Genomic DNA, 17,506 nt, shown 5'->3' with positions numbered 1-17,506 from the left:
ACAGCCAAAAATGGGTTAGAAAGAGATGAAAATGAAATTCCTGGAAAAAGGGCAACAATTGCATCAGAAACAGCCAAAAATGGGTTAAAAAGAGCTATAAATGAAATTACTGAAAAAAGGGCAACTATTGGGTTAGAAACACCCCAAAATGGGTTAAAAAGAGATGAAAATGAAATTCCTGGAAAAAGGGTAAAGATCGGGTCAGAAACACCCAAAAATGGGTGTGAAACAGCTGAAAATGAAATTCATTATAAAAGGGTAAAGATTGGGTCAGAAACACCCAAAAATGGGTTAGAAACAGCCAAGAATGAAATTCCTGAAAAAAGGGCAAAGATCGGGTCAGAAACAACCGAAAATGGGTTAAAAACAGCTGAAAATGAAATTGCTGAAAGGAGGATTAGAAATTGTGGAGAAGAATCCTGAATTCCAGATACCAGGATTACAAATTGAAGAATCCTTTTCCTCTTCATGCTAATCGCTGCTAGAAATGACCAAAAACGTTAAAATTGAGGGGGTAAAAAAAAATTGGATTAAAAAACCTCTGAAATGGGTTTAAAAGGAGGCAAAGCCAGCTGACGACCACTTCAAAAAAAAAAAATTGTAGTTAGAATTTTGGAAATGGAGTCAGAAACACTTTGAAATGCGTGTCCCCTCATGACTTCCCTCCACACCTTGCCTCATATTTTAATCCCTTTTTCTCTCTACATATTTTCCTGCCTTTTTCTCCCCTCACATTTCCCACGTTTTTTCCCCTCACACTTTCTGCATTTTTCCTCTCCTCACACTTTCCTGCCTTTTTTCCCCTCATTTTCCTCCCTTTTTCCCCCCTCACACTTTCCCGCCTTCTTCTTCCCTCACAATTCCCATCTTCTTCCTCTCCTCACATTTTCTTCCCTTTTTCTCCCCTCACACTTTCCCACCTTATTTCCCCTCACCTCACACTTTCTGCATTTTTCCTCTCCTCACAATTCCCCACTTCTCCTCTCCTCACATTTTTCTCCCCTCACAATTTCCTGCTATTTTTCCCCTCACAATTTCCTAATTTTTTTTTCCCCTCACACTTTCCCGCCTTTTTTTCCCCTCACACTTTCCCACCTTTTTTTCCCCTCAGAATTTCCCGCCTTTTTCCTCCCCTCACTTTCCTGCTCTTTTCCTCTCCTCACATTTTTCTCCCTTTTTCTCCTCTCACATTTCCCACCTTTTTTTCCCCTCACACTTTCTGCATTTTTCCTCTCCTCACAATTCTTTATCTTTTTCCTCTCCACATTTTTCTCCCCTCACAATTTCCTGCTTTATTTCCCCTCACACTTTCCCGCCTTTTTTGTTCCCCTCACAAATTCCCGCCTTTTTTCTCCCCTCACATTTCCCCACCTTTTTCTCCCCTCACAATTCCCTTTTTCCTCTCCTCACATATTCTGCATTTTTCCTCTCCTCACACTTTCCTGCTTTTTTTTTTCCCTCACATTTTCCTCCCAATTCCCCACCTTTTTCTCCTCAGTCTCACACTTCCTATTTTTTTCTGCCCTCACAATTCCCCACCTTTTTTCCCCTCACATTTTCCTCCCTTTTTCTCCCCTCACACTTTCTCATCTTCTTCCCTCACAATTCCCACCTTTTTCCTCACACTTTCTGCGTTTTTTCTCTCATCACATTTTCCTCCCCTCACACTTTCTTGCCTTTTTCTCCCCTCACACCTTCCTCCCTTTTTCCTCTCCTCACAATTCCCCACTTTTCCTCTCCTCACATTTTTCTCCCCTCACAATTTCCTGCTATTTTTCCCCTCACAATTTCCTAATTTTTTTTTCCCCTCACAAATTCCCGCCTTTTTTTCCCCTCAGAATTTCCTGCCTTTTTTTCCCCTCACACTTTCCCGCCTTTTTTTCCCCTCACACTTTCCCGCCTTTTTCCTCCCCTCACTTTCCTGCTTTTTTCATCTCCTCACATTTTTCTCCCTTTTTCTCCTCTCACATTTCCCCACCTTTTTTCCCCCTCACACTTTCCGCATTTTTCCTCTCCTCACATTTTTCTCCCCTCACAATTTCCTGCTATTTTTCCCCTCACAAATTCCCGCCTTTTTTTTCCCCCTCACAAATTCCCACCTTTTTTCCCCCTCACACTTTCCTGCTTTTTTTTCTCCCCTCACATTTTCCTCCCTTTTTCTTCCCTCACAATTCCCCACAATTCCAGGTTTTTGAGGATTTTGGGGTACTTTGAGGTACCTGCATCCAGCGTTTTGAGGATTTTGGGGGAGTTTTGATGATTTTGGGAGGTTTTGATGATTCTGGGGTACCTGCACCCAGTTTTTGAGGATTTTGGGTGGTTTTGATGATTTTTTGAGGTTCTGATGATTTCAGGGTACTTGCGTCCAGCGTTTTGAGGATTTGGGGGGGGTTTGATGGTTTTGGGGGGGTTTTGAGGATTTTGGGGTACTTTGGGGTACCTGCACCCGTGTTTTTGATGATTCTGGGGTACCTGGCCCCAGGTTTTTAAGATTTTTGGGGTACTTTGGGGTACCTGCCTCCAGGATTTTGATGATTCTGTGGTACCTGCCCCCAGGTTTTCGAGGATTTCGGGAGGTTTTGATGATTTTGGGGTACCTGTCTCCAGGTTTTGATGATTGTGTGCTACCTGCCCCAGGTTTTTGATGATTTTGGGGAACTTGTGGTACCTGCCCCCAGGTTTTCGAGGATTTTGGGATACCTGCCCCCAGGTTTTTGATGATTTTGGGGTACCTGCCCCCAGGTTTTGATGATTCTGTGGTACCTGCCCCCAGGTTTTCGAGGATTTCGGGAGGTTTTGATGATTCTGTGGTACCTGCCCCCAGGTTTTTGATGATTTTGGGGAACCTGGGGTACCTGCCGCCAGGTTTTGATGATTCTGTGCTACCTGCCCCCAGGTTTTTGATGATTTTGGGGTACCTGCCCCCAGGTTTTCGAGGATTCCGGGGTACCTGCCCCCAGGTTTTTGATGATTTTGGGGAACTTGGGGTACCTGCCCCCAGGTTTTTGATGATTTTGGGGTACTTGGGGTACCTGTCTCCAGGTTTTTGATGATTCTGTGCTACCTGCCCCCAGGTTTTTGATGATTTTGGTGTACTTTGGGGTACCTGCCCCCAGGTTTTTGATGATTCTGTGCTACCTGCCCCCAGGTTTTTGATGATTTTGGGGAACTTGGGGTACCTGCCCCCAGGTTTTCGAGGATTTTGGGGTACCTGCCCCCAGGTTTTTGATGATTCTGTGGTACCTGCCCCCAGGTTTTTGATGATTCTGTGGTACCTGCCCCCAGGTTTTCGAGGATTTCGGGAGGTTTTGATGATTCTGTGGTACCTGCCCCCAGGTTTTTGATGATTTTGGGGTACTTTGGGGTACCTGCCCCCAGGTTTCTGAGGATTTTGGGGTACTTTGGGGTACCTGCCCCCAGGTTTTTGATGATTCTGTGTACCTGCCCCAAGGTTTTTGATGATTTTGGGGTACCTGCCCCCAGGTTTTTGATGATTTTGGGGAACTTGGGGTACCTGCCCCCAGGTTTTTGATGATTCTGTGCTACCTGCCCCAGGTTTTTGATGATTTTGGAGAACTTGGGGTACCTGCCTCCAGGTTTTTGATGATTTTGGGGTACTTTGGGGTACCTGCCCCAAGGTTTTTGATGATTTTGGGGTACCTGCCCCCAGGTTTTTGATGATTTTGGGGAACTTGGGGTACCTGCCTCCAGGTTTTTGATGATTTTGGGGTACTTTGGGGTACCTGCCCCCAGGTTTTTGATGATTTTGGGGAACCTGGGGTACCTGCCGCCAGGTTTTGATGATTCTGTGCTACCTGCCCCCAGGTTTTTGATGATTTTGGGGTACCTGCCCCCAGGTTTTTGATGATTCTGTGCTACCTGCCCCAGGTTTTTGATGATTTTGGGGAACTTGGGGTACCTGCCCCCAGGTTTTTGATGATTTTGGGGAACTTGGGGTACCTGCCCCCAGGTTTTTGATGATTTTGGGGAACTTGGGGTACCTGCCCCCAGGTTTTTGATGATTTTGGAGAACTTGGGGTACCTGCCCCCTGGTTTTGATGATTCTGTGCTACCTGCCCCCAGGTTTTTGATGATTCTGTGGTACCTGCCCCCAGGTTTTCGAGGATTTCGGGAGGTTTTGATGATTCTGTGGTACCTGCCCCAGGTTTTTGATGATTTTGGGGAACTTGGGGTACCTGCCCCCAGGTTTTTGATGATTTTGGGGTACTTTGGGGTACCTGCCCCCAGGTTTTCGAGCATTCCGGGGCGCCGTGCCGTACCTGCGTCCAGCGTTTTGACGATCTGCGGCGCGCGCTCGATGTCCAGCAGCAGGTTGTCGAACCAGCCGTGCTCCCACAGGTAGAGGAAGACGCTCAGGCGGTTCCGCAGCGCCGCCTGAGCCTCCTGCTGCCGCTTCCCCGCCTCGTCCGGGTGGTACTTGGAGCGAAACCTGCGCGGGTTTTGGGGGAAAAACACGGGAAAACGGGGCTGGGCTCCGGGCGCCGCTCCCCACCGCCGCGGTGCTGGAGGGGAGCCCCAAATTTGGGGTTTTTTGGAGGTTTTTGGGGACGGAGGGGGAGCCCTGTTTGGAGAGTTTGTGAAATGGGGTGGGGTGGGTCCCAAATTTATCCCGAATTTGGGGAGCCCTGAATTTTCTGTAATTGGGAGCGGGGAGGTCCTAACTGCGGTTTTTGGGGAGGGAGGGGAAGATTTGGTGGGACACAAACGGGGATGGGGAGGTCAAAATCCGTAAATTGGGGAGGGGGACGCCCCAAATTTATGGGGGAACCACGAATTTGGTCAAATTGGGGTGGGGGAATCCTCGTTTTTTACAAACAGGACCCCTCAGCATCCCCTAAAACGGGGGCAGATCGGAGCCCCCGCAGAGGGGGTTTGGGTTTTGGGGCATTTTGGGTGTTTTGAGGCGTTCTCGGGGTGTTTTGGTGCTTTTTGGGGCTGTTCCACACTGCTTTCAGGGCTGTTTTGGGAAAGGTTTTCAGAGATTTTTTGGGATGTCTGCTGGGATCTTTGGGAAGCTTTTTGGCTCTCTGGAACGTCTCAGGCGGGATTTTTGTGGGATTTTGGTTTTGAGCCTCCTCTGAGAGCAATTTTGGGGCGTTTTGAGACATTTTTGTTATTTTTAATTTTTTTTAGGAGCGCTGTTTCCATTTTTGGGGGTGGTTTTAGACACGAATTAAACGCGTGGGTGGAAAACACCCACGAGTGGGTTTGTGGCTTTTTTAAGGTACATTTTGGGGTGCTTTTACACCATTTTGGGGCTCTTTTCAGAGCGTTTTTGGGGCGTTTTGCCGCGTTTTTGGTGCGGTTCGGGGGGCGCTTGTTCTGAGCCATTTTTGGGTGGTTTTGGGACGGTTCTGAACCATTTCTGGGGTTTTTTAAGGCATTTCTGGATGGTTTTGGGGCGGTTCTGAGCCATTTTTGGGTGGTTTTGGGGCGGTTCTGAGCCATTTTTGGGGTTTTTTAAGGGATTTCTGGGTGGTTTTGGGGCGGTTCTGAACCATTTTTGGGTGGTTTTGGGCCGGTTCTGGACCAATTCAGGTATTTCTGGATGGTTTTGGGGCGGTTCTGAACCATTTTTGGGTGGTTTTGGGCCGGTTCTGAACCATTTCAGGTATTTCTGGGTGGTTTTGGGCTGGTTCTGAACCATTTCTGGGGTTTTTTAAGGGGTTTCTGGGTGGTTTTGGGACGGTTCTGAACCATTTTTGGGTGGTTTTGGGCCGGTTCTGGACCAATTCAGGTATTTCTGGGTGGTTTTGAGGCGGTTCTGAACCGTTTTTGGGTGGTTTTGGGACGGTTCTGAACCATTTCTGGGGTTTTTTAAGGGATTTCTGGGTGGTTTTGGGGCAGTTCTGAGCCATTTCTGGGGTTTTTTAAGGGATTTCTGGATGGTTTTGGGGCGGTTCTGAACCATTTTTGGGTGGTTTTGGGGCGGTTCTGAGCCATTTTTGGGTGGTTTTGGTTCTGAGCTCTCTGAGGGGTTTTTGGGCAGTTTTGGGGCGTTTCTGAGCCGTTTCAGGTATTTCTGGGTGGTTTTGGGACGGTTCTGAGCCATTTTTGGGTGGTTTTGGGCTGGTTCTGAACCGTTTCTGGGGTTTTTTAAGGGGTTTCTGGGTGGTTTTGGGGCGGTTCTGAGCTATTTTTGGGTGGTTTTGGGCTGGTTCTGAACCATTTCTGGGGATTTTAAGGGATTTCTGGGTGGTTTTGGGGTGGTTCTGAACCATTTTTGGGTGGTTTTGGGACGGTTCTGAGCCATTTTTGGGTGGTTTTGGTTTTGAGCTCTCTGAGGGGTTTGGGGCAGTTTTGGCGCAGTTCTGAACCGTTTCAGGTATTTCTGGGTGGTTTTGGGGCAGTTCTGAGCCATTTCTGGGGTTTTTTAAGGGATTTCTGGATGGTTTCGGGGCGGTTCTGAGCTCTCTGAGGGGTTTTGGGGCAGTTTTGGGGCGTTTCTGAGCCGTTTCCAGGTGTTCCAGGTGTCCCGTGGGGGGTTCAGGGTCATACCTACACTCGCCGCGAGCGTCGCCGTCCGCCGGGCCCCGACAACTGCGGCGGTTTTAAAACCCCGTCCCCGCCGCTTTTTGTTTTTTTGGTTTTTTTTGGCTTTTTTTGGGTGTTTTTTTTGGCACAGACCCCCCCAAAAATAAAACAACAAAGGTCCCTGGCTGCTTCCTGCACTGTGACCTCGCCGCATTGTGCGCGGCCCCGCCCTCTCTGCCTGCCCCGCCCGGCGGCTCCGCGGCTCCCGAGGGCGCTGGGGGAGAAGGGAAGCGTTAAAGCTGCAGAGAGCCCCAAAATCCACCCCGAATCCACCCAAAATTCACCCCAGATCCGGCCCCAGAAGGGTGCGAAACAACGGAAATGGTAAAGCTGCTGGAACCCCGAAAATCCGCCCAAAATCCACCCAAAATCACCCAAAATCCACCCCGAAATCCGGCCCCGAGGGGCTGCGAGACAACGGAAATGGTAAAGCTGCAGAGAGCCCCAAAATCCACCCCAAATTCACCCAAAATTCACCCCAAAATCCGGCCCCAGAGGGGTGCGAAACAACGGAAATGGTAAAGCTGCTGGAACCCCGAAAATACGCCCAAAATCCACCCAAAATCACCCAAAATTCACCCCAGATCCGGCCCCAGAGGGCTGCGAAACAACGGAAATGGTAAAGCTGCTGGAACCCCAAAAATCCGCCCAAAATCACCCAAAATTCACCCCAAAATCCAGCCCCGAGGGGCTGGAGACAACGGAAATGTTAAAGCTGCTGGAACCCCGAAAATCCGCCCAAAATCCACCCAAAATCACCCAAAATCCACCCCGAAATCCGGCCCCAGGGGGGTGCGAAACAATGGAAATGTTAAAGCTGCAGAGACCCCCAAAATCCACCCAAAATTCACCCAAAATTCACCCCAAATCCGGCCCCAGAGGGGTGCGAAACAACGGAAATGGTAAAGCTGCTGAAACCCCGAAAATCCACCCAAAATCACCCAAAATTCACCCCAAATCTGGCCCTGAGGGTGCTGGGAGAAAATGGAAATGTTAAACCTGCAGAAACCCCCAAAATTCACCCAAAATCCCCCAAAATCTGGCCCCAGGGGGGTGCGAGACAACGGAAATGTTAAAGCTGCAGAAACCACCAAAATTCACCCAAAATTCACCCAAAATCCCCCAAAATCCGGCCCCGAGGGGCTGTGAGCAACAGAAATTATAAACCTGCAAAAACCCTGAAAATCCACCCAAAATTCACCCAAAATCCCCCAAAATCCAGCCGTGAGGGTGTTGGGAGAAAATGGAAATGTTAAACCTGCTGAAACCCCCAAAATTCACCCAAAATCACCCAAAATCCACCCAAAATCCGGCCCCGAGGGTGCTGGGAGAAAATGGAAATGATAAACCTGCAGAAACCCCGAAAATCCACCCAAAATCCACCCAAAATCCGGCCCTGGGGGAGCGTGAGACAATTTTCTCACCGACACCCCCATTATTTTTGGAAAAAAAGCCCCATTTTTTTTTAAAAAGCCATTTTTGTACCAAAACCCCCATTTTCTCACCAGCACCCCCCTATATTTTGGGGGAAAACCCCCATTTTTCTTCAAAAACCCCGTTTTTTCTACCAGCACCCCCATCTTTTTTGGGAAAAACCCCCATTTAACAGAAAAAATTCCATTGTCTCACCAATCCCTCGTATTTTTTGGGAAAAAACCCAATTTTTTTTAAAAAACCCCATTTTTTCTACCAACACCCCCGTATTTTTTGGGAAACCTCCCCATATTTTCAGGAAAAAAACCCCATTTTATTGTAAAAACCCCATTTTTTAAAAAAAAAAAAACCGTTTTTTTTTAAAAAAAAAACCCAGATTTTTTGGAAAAACCCCCATTTTCTCACCAGCACCCCATATTTTTGGGGAAAAAACCCCATTTTTCTTTAAAAACCCCATTTATTCTACCAGCACCCCCATCTTTTCTGGGAAAAACCCCGTTTAAAAAAAAAAACATTTTTTCTACCAAAATTCCCATATTTTTTGTAAAAACTCCGTTTTTTTTGTAAAAACCCCATATTTTCAGGAAAAAACCCATATTTTTTGTTAAAAGCCACATTTTTTCTACCAACACCCCCATATTTTTTGCAAAAAAAACCCATTTGTTTTGTAAAAACTCCCGTATTTTTTTAAAAACCCCCATACTTTGGGAAAAACACCCAACTTTTTAAAAAAACTCCCACATTTTCAGAAAAAAACCCGATTTTTTTGTAAAAATCCCCATTTTTCTTACCAAAACCCCAATTTTTTCCCGAAAACCCCTTTTTTTAAGTCTCTTTTTTTTTCCGAAAACCCCATTTTTTTTCCGAAAACCCCCATTTTTCTTACCAAAACCCCCACATTTTTCGTAAAAACCCCATTTTTCCCCAAAAACCCCATTTTTTTTTAAAAACCCCCATTTTTTAAAAAAAAAAAAAAACATTTTTTCCCCCAAACCCCCATTTTTTCCCCGATTTTTCCCCCAAAACCCCCATTTTTTTAAAAAAATCCCCCTTTTTTTTAAAAAAACCCCATTCTTTCCCCAAAACCCCCATTTTTTTTAAAAAACCCCATTTTTCCACCCAAACCCCCATATTTTTTTAAAAACCCCCATTTTCCCCCCAAACCCCCATTTTTTTTTTAAAAACCCCAATTTTTTTTTAAAAAACCCCCATTTTCCCCAAAACCCCCATTTTTTTTTTAAGAAACCCCATTTTTTTTCCAAAAACCCCCATTTTCCCCCCAAAACCCCCATTTTTTTTTCCAAAAAACCCCATTTTTTTTCCCAAAACCCCCATTTTCCCCCCAAAACCCCCATTTTTTTTTCCAAAAACCCCCATTTTCTTTCTAAAAACCCCCATTTTTTTTTAAAAAAAACCCCATTTTTTTCCAAAAACCCCCATTTCCCCCCAAAAACCCCATTTTTTTTCGAAAAACCCCCATTTTTTTTTCCAAAAACCCCATTTTTTTTCCAAAAACCCCCATTTTCTTTCCAAAAACCCCCATTTTTTTTTCCAAAAACCCCATTTTCCCCCCAAAACCCCCATTTTGTTTTAAAAACCCCATTTTTTTTTAAAAAGCCCCCATTTTTTTTTAAAAAAACCCAATTTTTTTTCCAAAAACCCCCATTTTTTTTCCAAAACCCCCATTTTTTTTCCAAAAACCCCATTTTTTCCCCCCAAACCCCATTTTTCAACCCCTTCCCGCGGCGCCGTACCACTCCTCGTCCTTGTGGGCCAGGAAGAAGTCCTGCAGCTGCTGGCGCCGGAAGTCCAGCTTGTAGTCGTTGTAGCGCTTCACGGCCTCCGTCTCGTCCACAGCGTCGTCCAGCGACAGCAGGAACTCCTTGAAGCTCTTGAGCACCGGCGGCGCCGCGCCCAGCTCCACCTCGGCGATGCTGCCCAGCCTGCCATCGGATCGATATTGGATCGATATCGGATCGATACTGAGGTTTGGGATCGATATCGGGTCAATATTGGGAGATTTGGGATCAATATCAGGGATTTCAGCACCGGCGGCGCCGCGCCCAGCTCCACCTCGGCAATGCTGCCCAGCCTGCCATCGGATCGATATTGGATCGATATCGAGGTTTGGGATCGATATCGGATCGATATTGGGAGATTTGGGATCGATATCGGATCAATATTGGGAGATTTGGGATCAATATCAGGGATTTCGGCACCGGTGGTGCTGCGCCCAGCTCCACCTCGGCGATGCTGCCCAGCCTGCCATCGGATCGATATTGGATCGATATCGAGGTTTGGGATCGATATCGGGGGGTTTGGGATCGATATCGGGTCAATATTGGGAGATCTGGGATCAATATCGGGGATTTCGGCACCATTGGAGCCGTGCCCAGCTCCACCTCCGTGATGCTGCCCAGCCTGGCATCGGTATCGGATCGATATCAGATCAATATCGAGGTTTGGGATCGATATCGGGGGTTTGGGATCGATATCGGGGGGTTTGGGATTGATATCGGGTCAATATTGGAAGATTTGGGATCGATATCGGGGATTTCAGCACCATCAGAGCCGTGCCCAGCTCCACCTCCGCGATGCTGCCCAGCCTGGCATCGGTATCGGATCGATATCGGATCAATATCGAGGTTTGGGATCGATATCGGAGGGTTTGGGATCGATATCGGATCGATATTGGGAGATTTGGGATCGATATCGGATCAATATCAGGGATTTCGGCACCAATGGAGCCGCACCCAGCTCCACCTCGGCGATGCTGCCCAGCCTGCCATCGGATCAATAGCGGATCAATATCGAGGTTTGGGATTGATATCGGGGGGTTTGGGATCAATATCGGATCGATATCGAGGTTTGGGATCGATATCGGATCAATATTGGGAGATTTGGGATCGATATCAGGGGGTTTGGGATCGATATCGGATCAATATCGGGGGATTTGGGATCAATATCAGATCAGTATTGGATCAATATCGGAGATTTGGGATCGATATTGCGAGATTTGGGATCGATACCGGATCAATATCAGAGATTTGGGATCGATATCAGGGATTTGGGATCGATATCAGATCAATATTGAGGTTTGGGATCAATAATGAGGGGTTTGGGATTCACATCGGAGGATTTGGGATCAATATTGGGGGATTTGGGATCAATATCAGATTAATATCGAGTCAATATTGGAAATTTGGGATCGATATTGGGGGATTTGGGATCGATACTGGATCAATATTGGATCAATATCGGATCAATATTGGGGGATTTGGGATCGATATCGGATCAATATCGAGGTTTGGGATCAATATTGGGAATTTTGGGTCCATTTTGGGCGATTTTGGGGCCATTTGGAATCAGAATTTCCGGGGGTTGTTCAGGGGATTTTGGGGCCGTTTTTTGGGGTGAATTTTTGGGATTTTGGGGCCGTTTTTTGAGGTGAATTTTTGGGATTTTGGGGCCGTTTTTTGGGGTGAATTTTTGGGATTTTGGGGCCGTTTTTTGGGGTGAATTCAGTGGATTTTGGGTCCGTTTGAATTCATGATTTCTGGGGATTTTTGGGGGGTTTTGGGCCGTTTTTTGGGGTGATTTTGGGTGATTTTGGGACCGTTCGGAATCAGAATTTCCGGGGGTTTTTCAGGTGGTTTTGGGCCATTTTTTGGGGTGAATTCAGTGGATTTTGGGGCTGTTTTTGGGGTGATTTTGGGCGATTTTGGGGCAGTTTGAATTCAGGATTTCCGGGGGTTTTTTGGGGGGGTTTTGGGCTGTTTTTTGGGGCCATTTTTGGGTCTGTTTTGGGTGATTTTGGGGCCGTTCGGGATCAGAATTTCCGGGGGTTTTTGGGGGGGTTTTGGGCCGTTTTTTGGGGTGAATTCAGCGGATTTTGGGGCTGGTTTTGGGGTGAATTTGGGGGATTTTGGGGCCGTTTTTTGGGGTGAATTTGGGGGATTTTGGGGCTGGTTTTGGGGTGAATTTTGGGGATTTTGGCTCACCTGGCCTGGATGGGCAGCAGCTGGTGCTGCACCCGCAGGGGTTTGGGGCCATTTTTGGGGTGATTTTGGGGTGATTTTGGGGGATTTTGGGGCAGTTTGAATTCAGGATTTCCGGGGGTTTTTTGGGGGGTTTTGAGCTGTTTTTTGGGGCCGTTTTTGGGTCCGTTTTGGGTGATTTTGGGGCCGTTCGGGATCAGAATTTCCGCGGGTTTTGGGCCGTTTTTTGGGGTGAATTCAGTGGATTTTGGGGCTGGTTTTGGGGTGAATTTGGGTGATTTTGGAGCCGTTTGGGATCAGGATTTCCGGGGGTTTTTGGGCCGTTTTTTGGGGTGAATTTGGGGGATTTTGGCTCACCTGGCCTGGATGGGCAGCAGCGGGTGCTGCACCCACAGGGCTTTGGGGCCATTTTGGGTCCATTTTTGGGTCAGTTTTGGGCGATTTTGGGTCCGTTTGGGATCAGCATTTCCGGGGGTTTTTGGGGTGGTTTTGGGCCGTTTTTTGGGGTGAATTTTTGGGATTTTGGCTCACCTGGCCTGGATGGGCTGCAGCAGCGGGTGCTGCACCCACAGGGGTTTGGGGCCGTTTTTGGGGTGATTTTGGGTAATTTTGGGTCCGTTTTGGGCGATTTTGGGGCCGTTTGGGATCAGCATTTCCGGGGGTTTTTCAGGTGCTTTTGGGCCGTTTTTTGGGGTGAATTTTTGGGATTTTGGCTCACCTGGCCTGGATGGGCAGCAGCTGGTGCTGCACCCACAGGGGTTTGGGGCCGTTTTTGGGGTGATTTTGGGTCCGTTTTGGGCGATTTTGGGACCGTTCGGGATCAGAATTTCCGGGGATTTTTCAGGTGCTTTTGGGCCGTTTTTTGGGGTGAATTTTTGGGATTTTGGCTCACCTGGCCTGGATGGGCAGCAGCTGGTGCTGCAGCAGCGGGTGCTGCACCCACAGGGGTTTGGGGCCGTTTTTGGGGTGAATTTGGGTCAGTTTTGGGCGATTTTGGGGCCGTTCGGGATCAGGATTTCCGGGGGTTTTCAGGTGGTTTTGGGCCGTTTTTTGGGGTGAATTTGGGCGATTTTGGCTCACCTGGCCTGGATGGGCAGCAGCTGGTGCTGCAGCAGCGGGTGCTGCACCCACAGGGGTTTGGGGCCATTTTTGGGGTGATTTTGGGTCCGTTTTGGGTGATTTTGGGTCCGTTTGGGATCAGAATTTCCGGGGGGGTTTTGGCCGATCCCGGGTCATTTTTTGGGGTGAATTTTTGGGATTTTGGCTCACCTGGCCTGGATGGGCAGCAGCTGGTGCTGCAGCAGCGGGTGCTGCACCTCGTGGGGTCCCCAGGGCGCCTGGGGGGGGCCGTAGGTGGGGCCGGCCCCTCCCCCCCCGCTGTAGGGCAGCTCGTAGCCGGCGTGGTAGGGGTCAGCGGCGTGGTCATCCCTGCGGCCGGAGAGAGGTCAGGGGTCACTCAGGGGTCACCCAGGGGTCACTCAGGGGTCACTCAGGGGTCACTCAGGGGTCACTGAGGGTCAGGGGTCACTCAGGGGTCACTCAGGGGTCACTGAGGGTCAGGGGTCAGCGGCGTGGTCATCCCTGCGGCCGGAGAGAGGTCAGGGGTCACTCAGGGGTCACTCAGGGGTCACTCAGGGGTCACTGAGGGTCAGGGGTCACTCAGGGGTCACTCAGGGTCAGGGGTCACTGAAAGGTCACTCAGGGGTCAAAGGTCACCGGCGCTCTGGGCCGGTCACTCCGTGGTCACCACTGTGAAAAAACCAGGCGGATTTTGGGGCGGATTTGGGGATTTTGGAGAATTTTTGGGGCGGATTTGGGGGATTTCAGGAAAATTTTGGGGCGGATTTCGGTTTTTTTGAGAATTTTTGGGGCGGATTTGGGGATTTTGGAGAATTTTTGGGGTGGATTTGGGGGATTTCGGGAAAATTTTGGGGCGGATTTGGGGGTTTTTGAGAATTTTTGGGGCAGATTTGGGGGATTTTGGAGAATTTTTGGGGCGGATTTCGGTTTTTTTGAGAATTTTTGGGGCGGATTTGGGGGATTTTGGAGAATTTTTGGGGCGGATTTGGGGGATTTTGGGAAAATTTTGGGGTGGATTTGGGGGATTTTGGGCTGAATTTTGGGGTGAATTAAGATGATTTTGGGCTGTATTTTGGGGTGATTTTGGGCCGTATTTTGGGCTGAATTTTGGGGTGAATTCGGGTGATTTTGGGCCGCATTTTGGGCTGTATTTTGGGCTATATTTAGGATAATTTGGGCTGTGTTTTGGGGTAAATTCAGGCGATTTTAGATCACTCACCTGTCCCGTCGGAGCCATTTCTGGGGCAGTATTTGGGGTTATTTTGGGGTGATTTTGGGCTGTATTTGGGATAATTTCGGGCTGTATTTGGGTGTATTTTGGGGTGAATTTGGGTGATTTTGGTCACTCACCAGTCCCTCCGGAGCCGTTTCTGGGGCAGTGTTTGGACTGTATTTCAGACTGTATTTTGGGTGTATTTTGGAGTGATTTTGGGTGTATTTGGGATAATTCTGGCTGTATTTTGGGGTGAATTCGGGCTGGATTTGGGATAATTCTGGCTGGATTTTGGGGTGAATTTGGGCGATTTTGGTCACTCACCAGTCCCTCCAGAGCCGTTTCTGGGGCAGCGTTTGGGGTAATTTTGGGGTGATTTTGGGGTGATTTTGGGCTGTATTTTGGGCTGTATTTTGGGGTGAATTCGGGGTAATTTTGGGCTGAATTCGGGCCGTATTTCGGGCAGTATTTTGGGCTGTATTTTGGGGTGAATTTGGGCAGTATTTGGGGTGAATTTGGGCGATTTTGGTCACTCACCAGTCCCGTCTCAGCCGTTTCTGGGGCAGTGTTTGGGGTGATTTTGGGGTGATTTTGGGGTGATTTTGGGCCGTATTCTGGGCTGTATTTTGGAGTGAATTTGGGCAGTATTTGGGGTGAATTCAGGCGATTTTGGTCACTCACCAGTCCCTCCGGAGCCGTTTCTGGGGCAGCGTTTGGGGTGATTTTGGGGTGATTTTGGGGTTATTTCGGGCTGTATTTCGGGCTGTATTTTGGGGTGAATTCGGGCTGGATTTGGGATAATTCTGGCTGTATTTTGGGGTGAATTTGGGCGATTTTGGTCACTCACCAGTCCCTCCGGAGCCGTTTCTGGGGCAGTGTTTGGACTGTATTTTGGGTGTATTTTGGGGTGAATTCGGGCGATTTTGGTCACTCACCAGTCCCGTCTCAGCCGTTTCTGGGGCGGGCTCAGCTCGTGCCGGGCCGGCGAGAAGCGCTCCCGCCGGCTCCGCTCGTAGTCCCGGTAATCCCGACTGCGCCGCTCCCGGCCCCGCTCCCAGTCCCTGCAACCGATCCCACTGGGACGGACTGGGACGGACTGGGAACCCCGGGACAGGGACTGGGACAAACTGGGAACCCCGGGACAGGGACTGGGACGGACTGGGAGGGACTGGGACAAACTGGGAACCCCGGGACAGGGACTGGGACGGACTGGGAGGGACTGGGAACCCCGGAACAGGGACTGGGACAAACTGGGAACCCCGGGACAGGGACTGGGACGGACTGGGAGGGACTGGGAACGCTGGGGGAGGGACTGGGACGGACTGGGAGGGACTGGGAACGCTGGGGGAGGGACTGGGACGGACTGGGACAAACTGGGAACCCCGGGGGAGGGACTGGGACAAACTGGGAGGGAACTGGGACAAACTGGGAGGGAACTGGGATGGACTGGGAGGGACTGGGAGGGACTGGGACAAACTGGGAGGGACTGGGAGGGACTGGGAACCCCGGGGGAGGGACTGGGACGGACTGGGAGGGACTGGGACAAACTGGGAGGGACTGGGAGGGAACTGGGAGGGAACTGGGACAAACTGGGAGGGACTGGGAGGGACGGGGATGGACTGGGAGGGAACTGGGACGGACTGGGAACCCCGGGGGAGGGACTGGGATGGACTGGGAGGGACTGGGAACCCCGGGGGAGGGACTGGGACAAACTGGGATGGACTGGGAGGGAACTGGGACAAACTGGGAGGGACTGGGAGGGATCTGGGACAAACTGGGAGGGACTGGGATGGAACTGGGAGGGAACTGGGACAAACTGTGAGGGACTGGGGGGGGACTGGGAGGGAACTGGGACAAACTGGGAGGGACTGGGATGGACTGGGAGGGATCTGGGACAAACTGGGAGGGACTGGGATGGAACTGGGAGGGACTGGGGGGGGACTGGGGGGGACTGGGACAAACTGGGATGGACTGGGATGGACTGGGATGGACTGGGAGGGAACTGGGAGGGAACTGGGAGGGACTGGGACAAACTGGGATGGACTGGGAACCCCCCAGGGCCTGAACTGGGATTAACTGGGAGCCCGGGACCCCTCCCAGTCCCTCCCTGACCCCTCCCAGTGCCCCACCGGTCACTCCCAGTTTATCCCAGTCCCTCAGGGGTCACTCATTGGTCACTCACTGGTCACTCAGGGTCACTCAGTCACTCATTGGTCACTCACCGGTCACTCACTGGTCACTCATTGGTCACTCATTGGTCACTCATGGTCACTCACCGGTCACTCCACTCGTCCCTCCTCCTCTCCTCGCGCTCCCGGGATCTCTCGTAGTCGCTGCGCTCCCGCCGGAATTTGTCCCGGCGCCGCCGGTCGTACTCGTCGTCGCTGTCGCCCATCGCGGGGTCACCGCGGGGTCACCGCGGGGTCACCGAGGGGTCACCGGGGGTCACAGGGGTCACCACGGGGTCAGCAAAGGGTCACTGAGGTCACTGCAGGGGCACCGAGTCACCCAAAGGGAGCCCAGAGTGACCCCAGGGTGACCCCTGACCCCCAGAGTGACCCCAGGGTGACCCCTGACCCACAATGGGACCCCCAGAGTGACCCCGGGGTGACCCCTGACCCCCAGAGTGACCCCAGGGTGACCCCAGGGTGACCCCTGACCCCCCCAGTGACCCCTGACCTCCCCAGGGACCCCCAGAGTGACCCCAGGGTGACCCCTGACCCCCAGAGTGACCCCAGGGTGACCCCAGGGTGACCCCTGACCCACAATGGGACCCCCAAAGTGACCCCCCAGTGACCCCTGACCCCCCCCCAGTGACCCCTGACCCCCCCAGTGACCCCAGAGTGACCCCAGGGTGACCCCTGACCCACAATGGGACCCCCAAAGTGACCCCCCAGTGACCCCTGACCCCCCCAGGGACCCCAGAGTGACCCCAGGGTGACCCCTGACCCCCCCCAGTGACCCCAGAGTGACCCCTGACCCCCCCGTGACCCCTGACCCCCCCAGGACCCCCCCAGTGACCCCCAGACCCACAAAGGGACCCCCAGGGTGACCCCTGACCCCCCCGTGACCCCTGACCCCCCCAATTCACCTTCCCACCGCCCCCCTCGCCCCCTCCCGTGATGCTTTGCGGCCTCCCCCAGACCCCCCGGGCCCTCCCCTCCCCCCCCCCCAGCCGGGACCCCCCCCCTCACCCCCGTGACGTCACGCACCCCGCCCGTGACGT

General features: G+C 50.9%; 1 protein-coding gene and 1 long non-coding RNA gene across 2 annotated transcripts in view; both read right to left on the bottom strand.

Moving 5' to 3' along the window:
- Positions 1–17,506, bottom strand: part of SRRT (serrate, RNA effector molecule) — a 41,383-nt gene that overhangs the window by 23,765 nt on the left and 112 nt on the right. The window contains exons 2-6 of the mRNA XM_077789454.1: positions 16,557–16,768; positions 15,216–15,341; positions 13,257–13,415; positions 9,744–9,932; positions 4,281–4,450 (exon numbers count right to left, since the gene is read on the bottom strand). Of these exons, the coding sequence (XP_077645580.1) occupies positions 4,281–4,450; positions 9,744–9,932; positions 13,257–13,415; positions 15,216–15,341; positions 16,557–16,675 (763 nt within the window). The 5' untranslated portion in view covers positions 16,676–16,768. The remainder of the gene's footprint in view (positions 1–4,280; positions 4,451–9,743; positions 9,933–13,256; positions 13,416–15,215; positions 15,342–16,556; positions 16,769–17,506) is intronic.
- Positions 865–1,255, bottom strand: LOC144247853 (uncharacterized). The gene is made up of 2 exons (XR_013341337.1): positions 936–1,255; positions 865–905 (listed from the first exon to the last, which is right to left on the bottom strand). It is a non-coding gene; the product is annotated as an uncharacterized LOC144247853 (long non-coding RNA).

The sequence above is a fragment of the Lonchura striata genome, chromosome 34 (genome assembly GCF_046129695.1).
Source record: "Lonchura striata isolate bLonStr1 chromosome 34, bLonStr1.mat, whole genome shotgun sequence".
NCBI lineage: Eukaryota > Metazoa > Chordata > Aves > Passeriformes > Estrildidae > Lonchura > Lonchura striata.
This window is presented reverse-complemented; position numbering and strand designations above follow the sequence as displayed.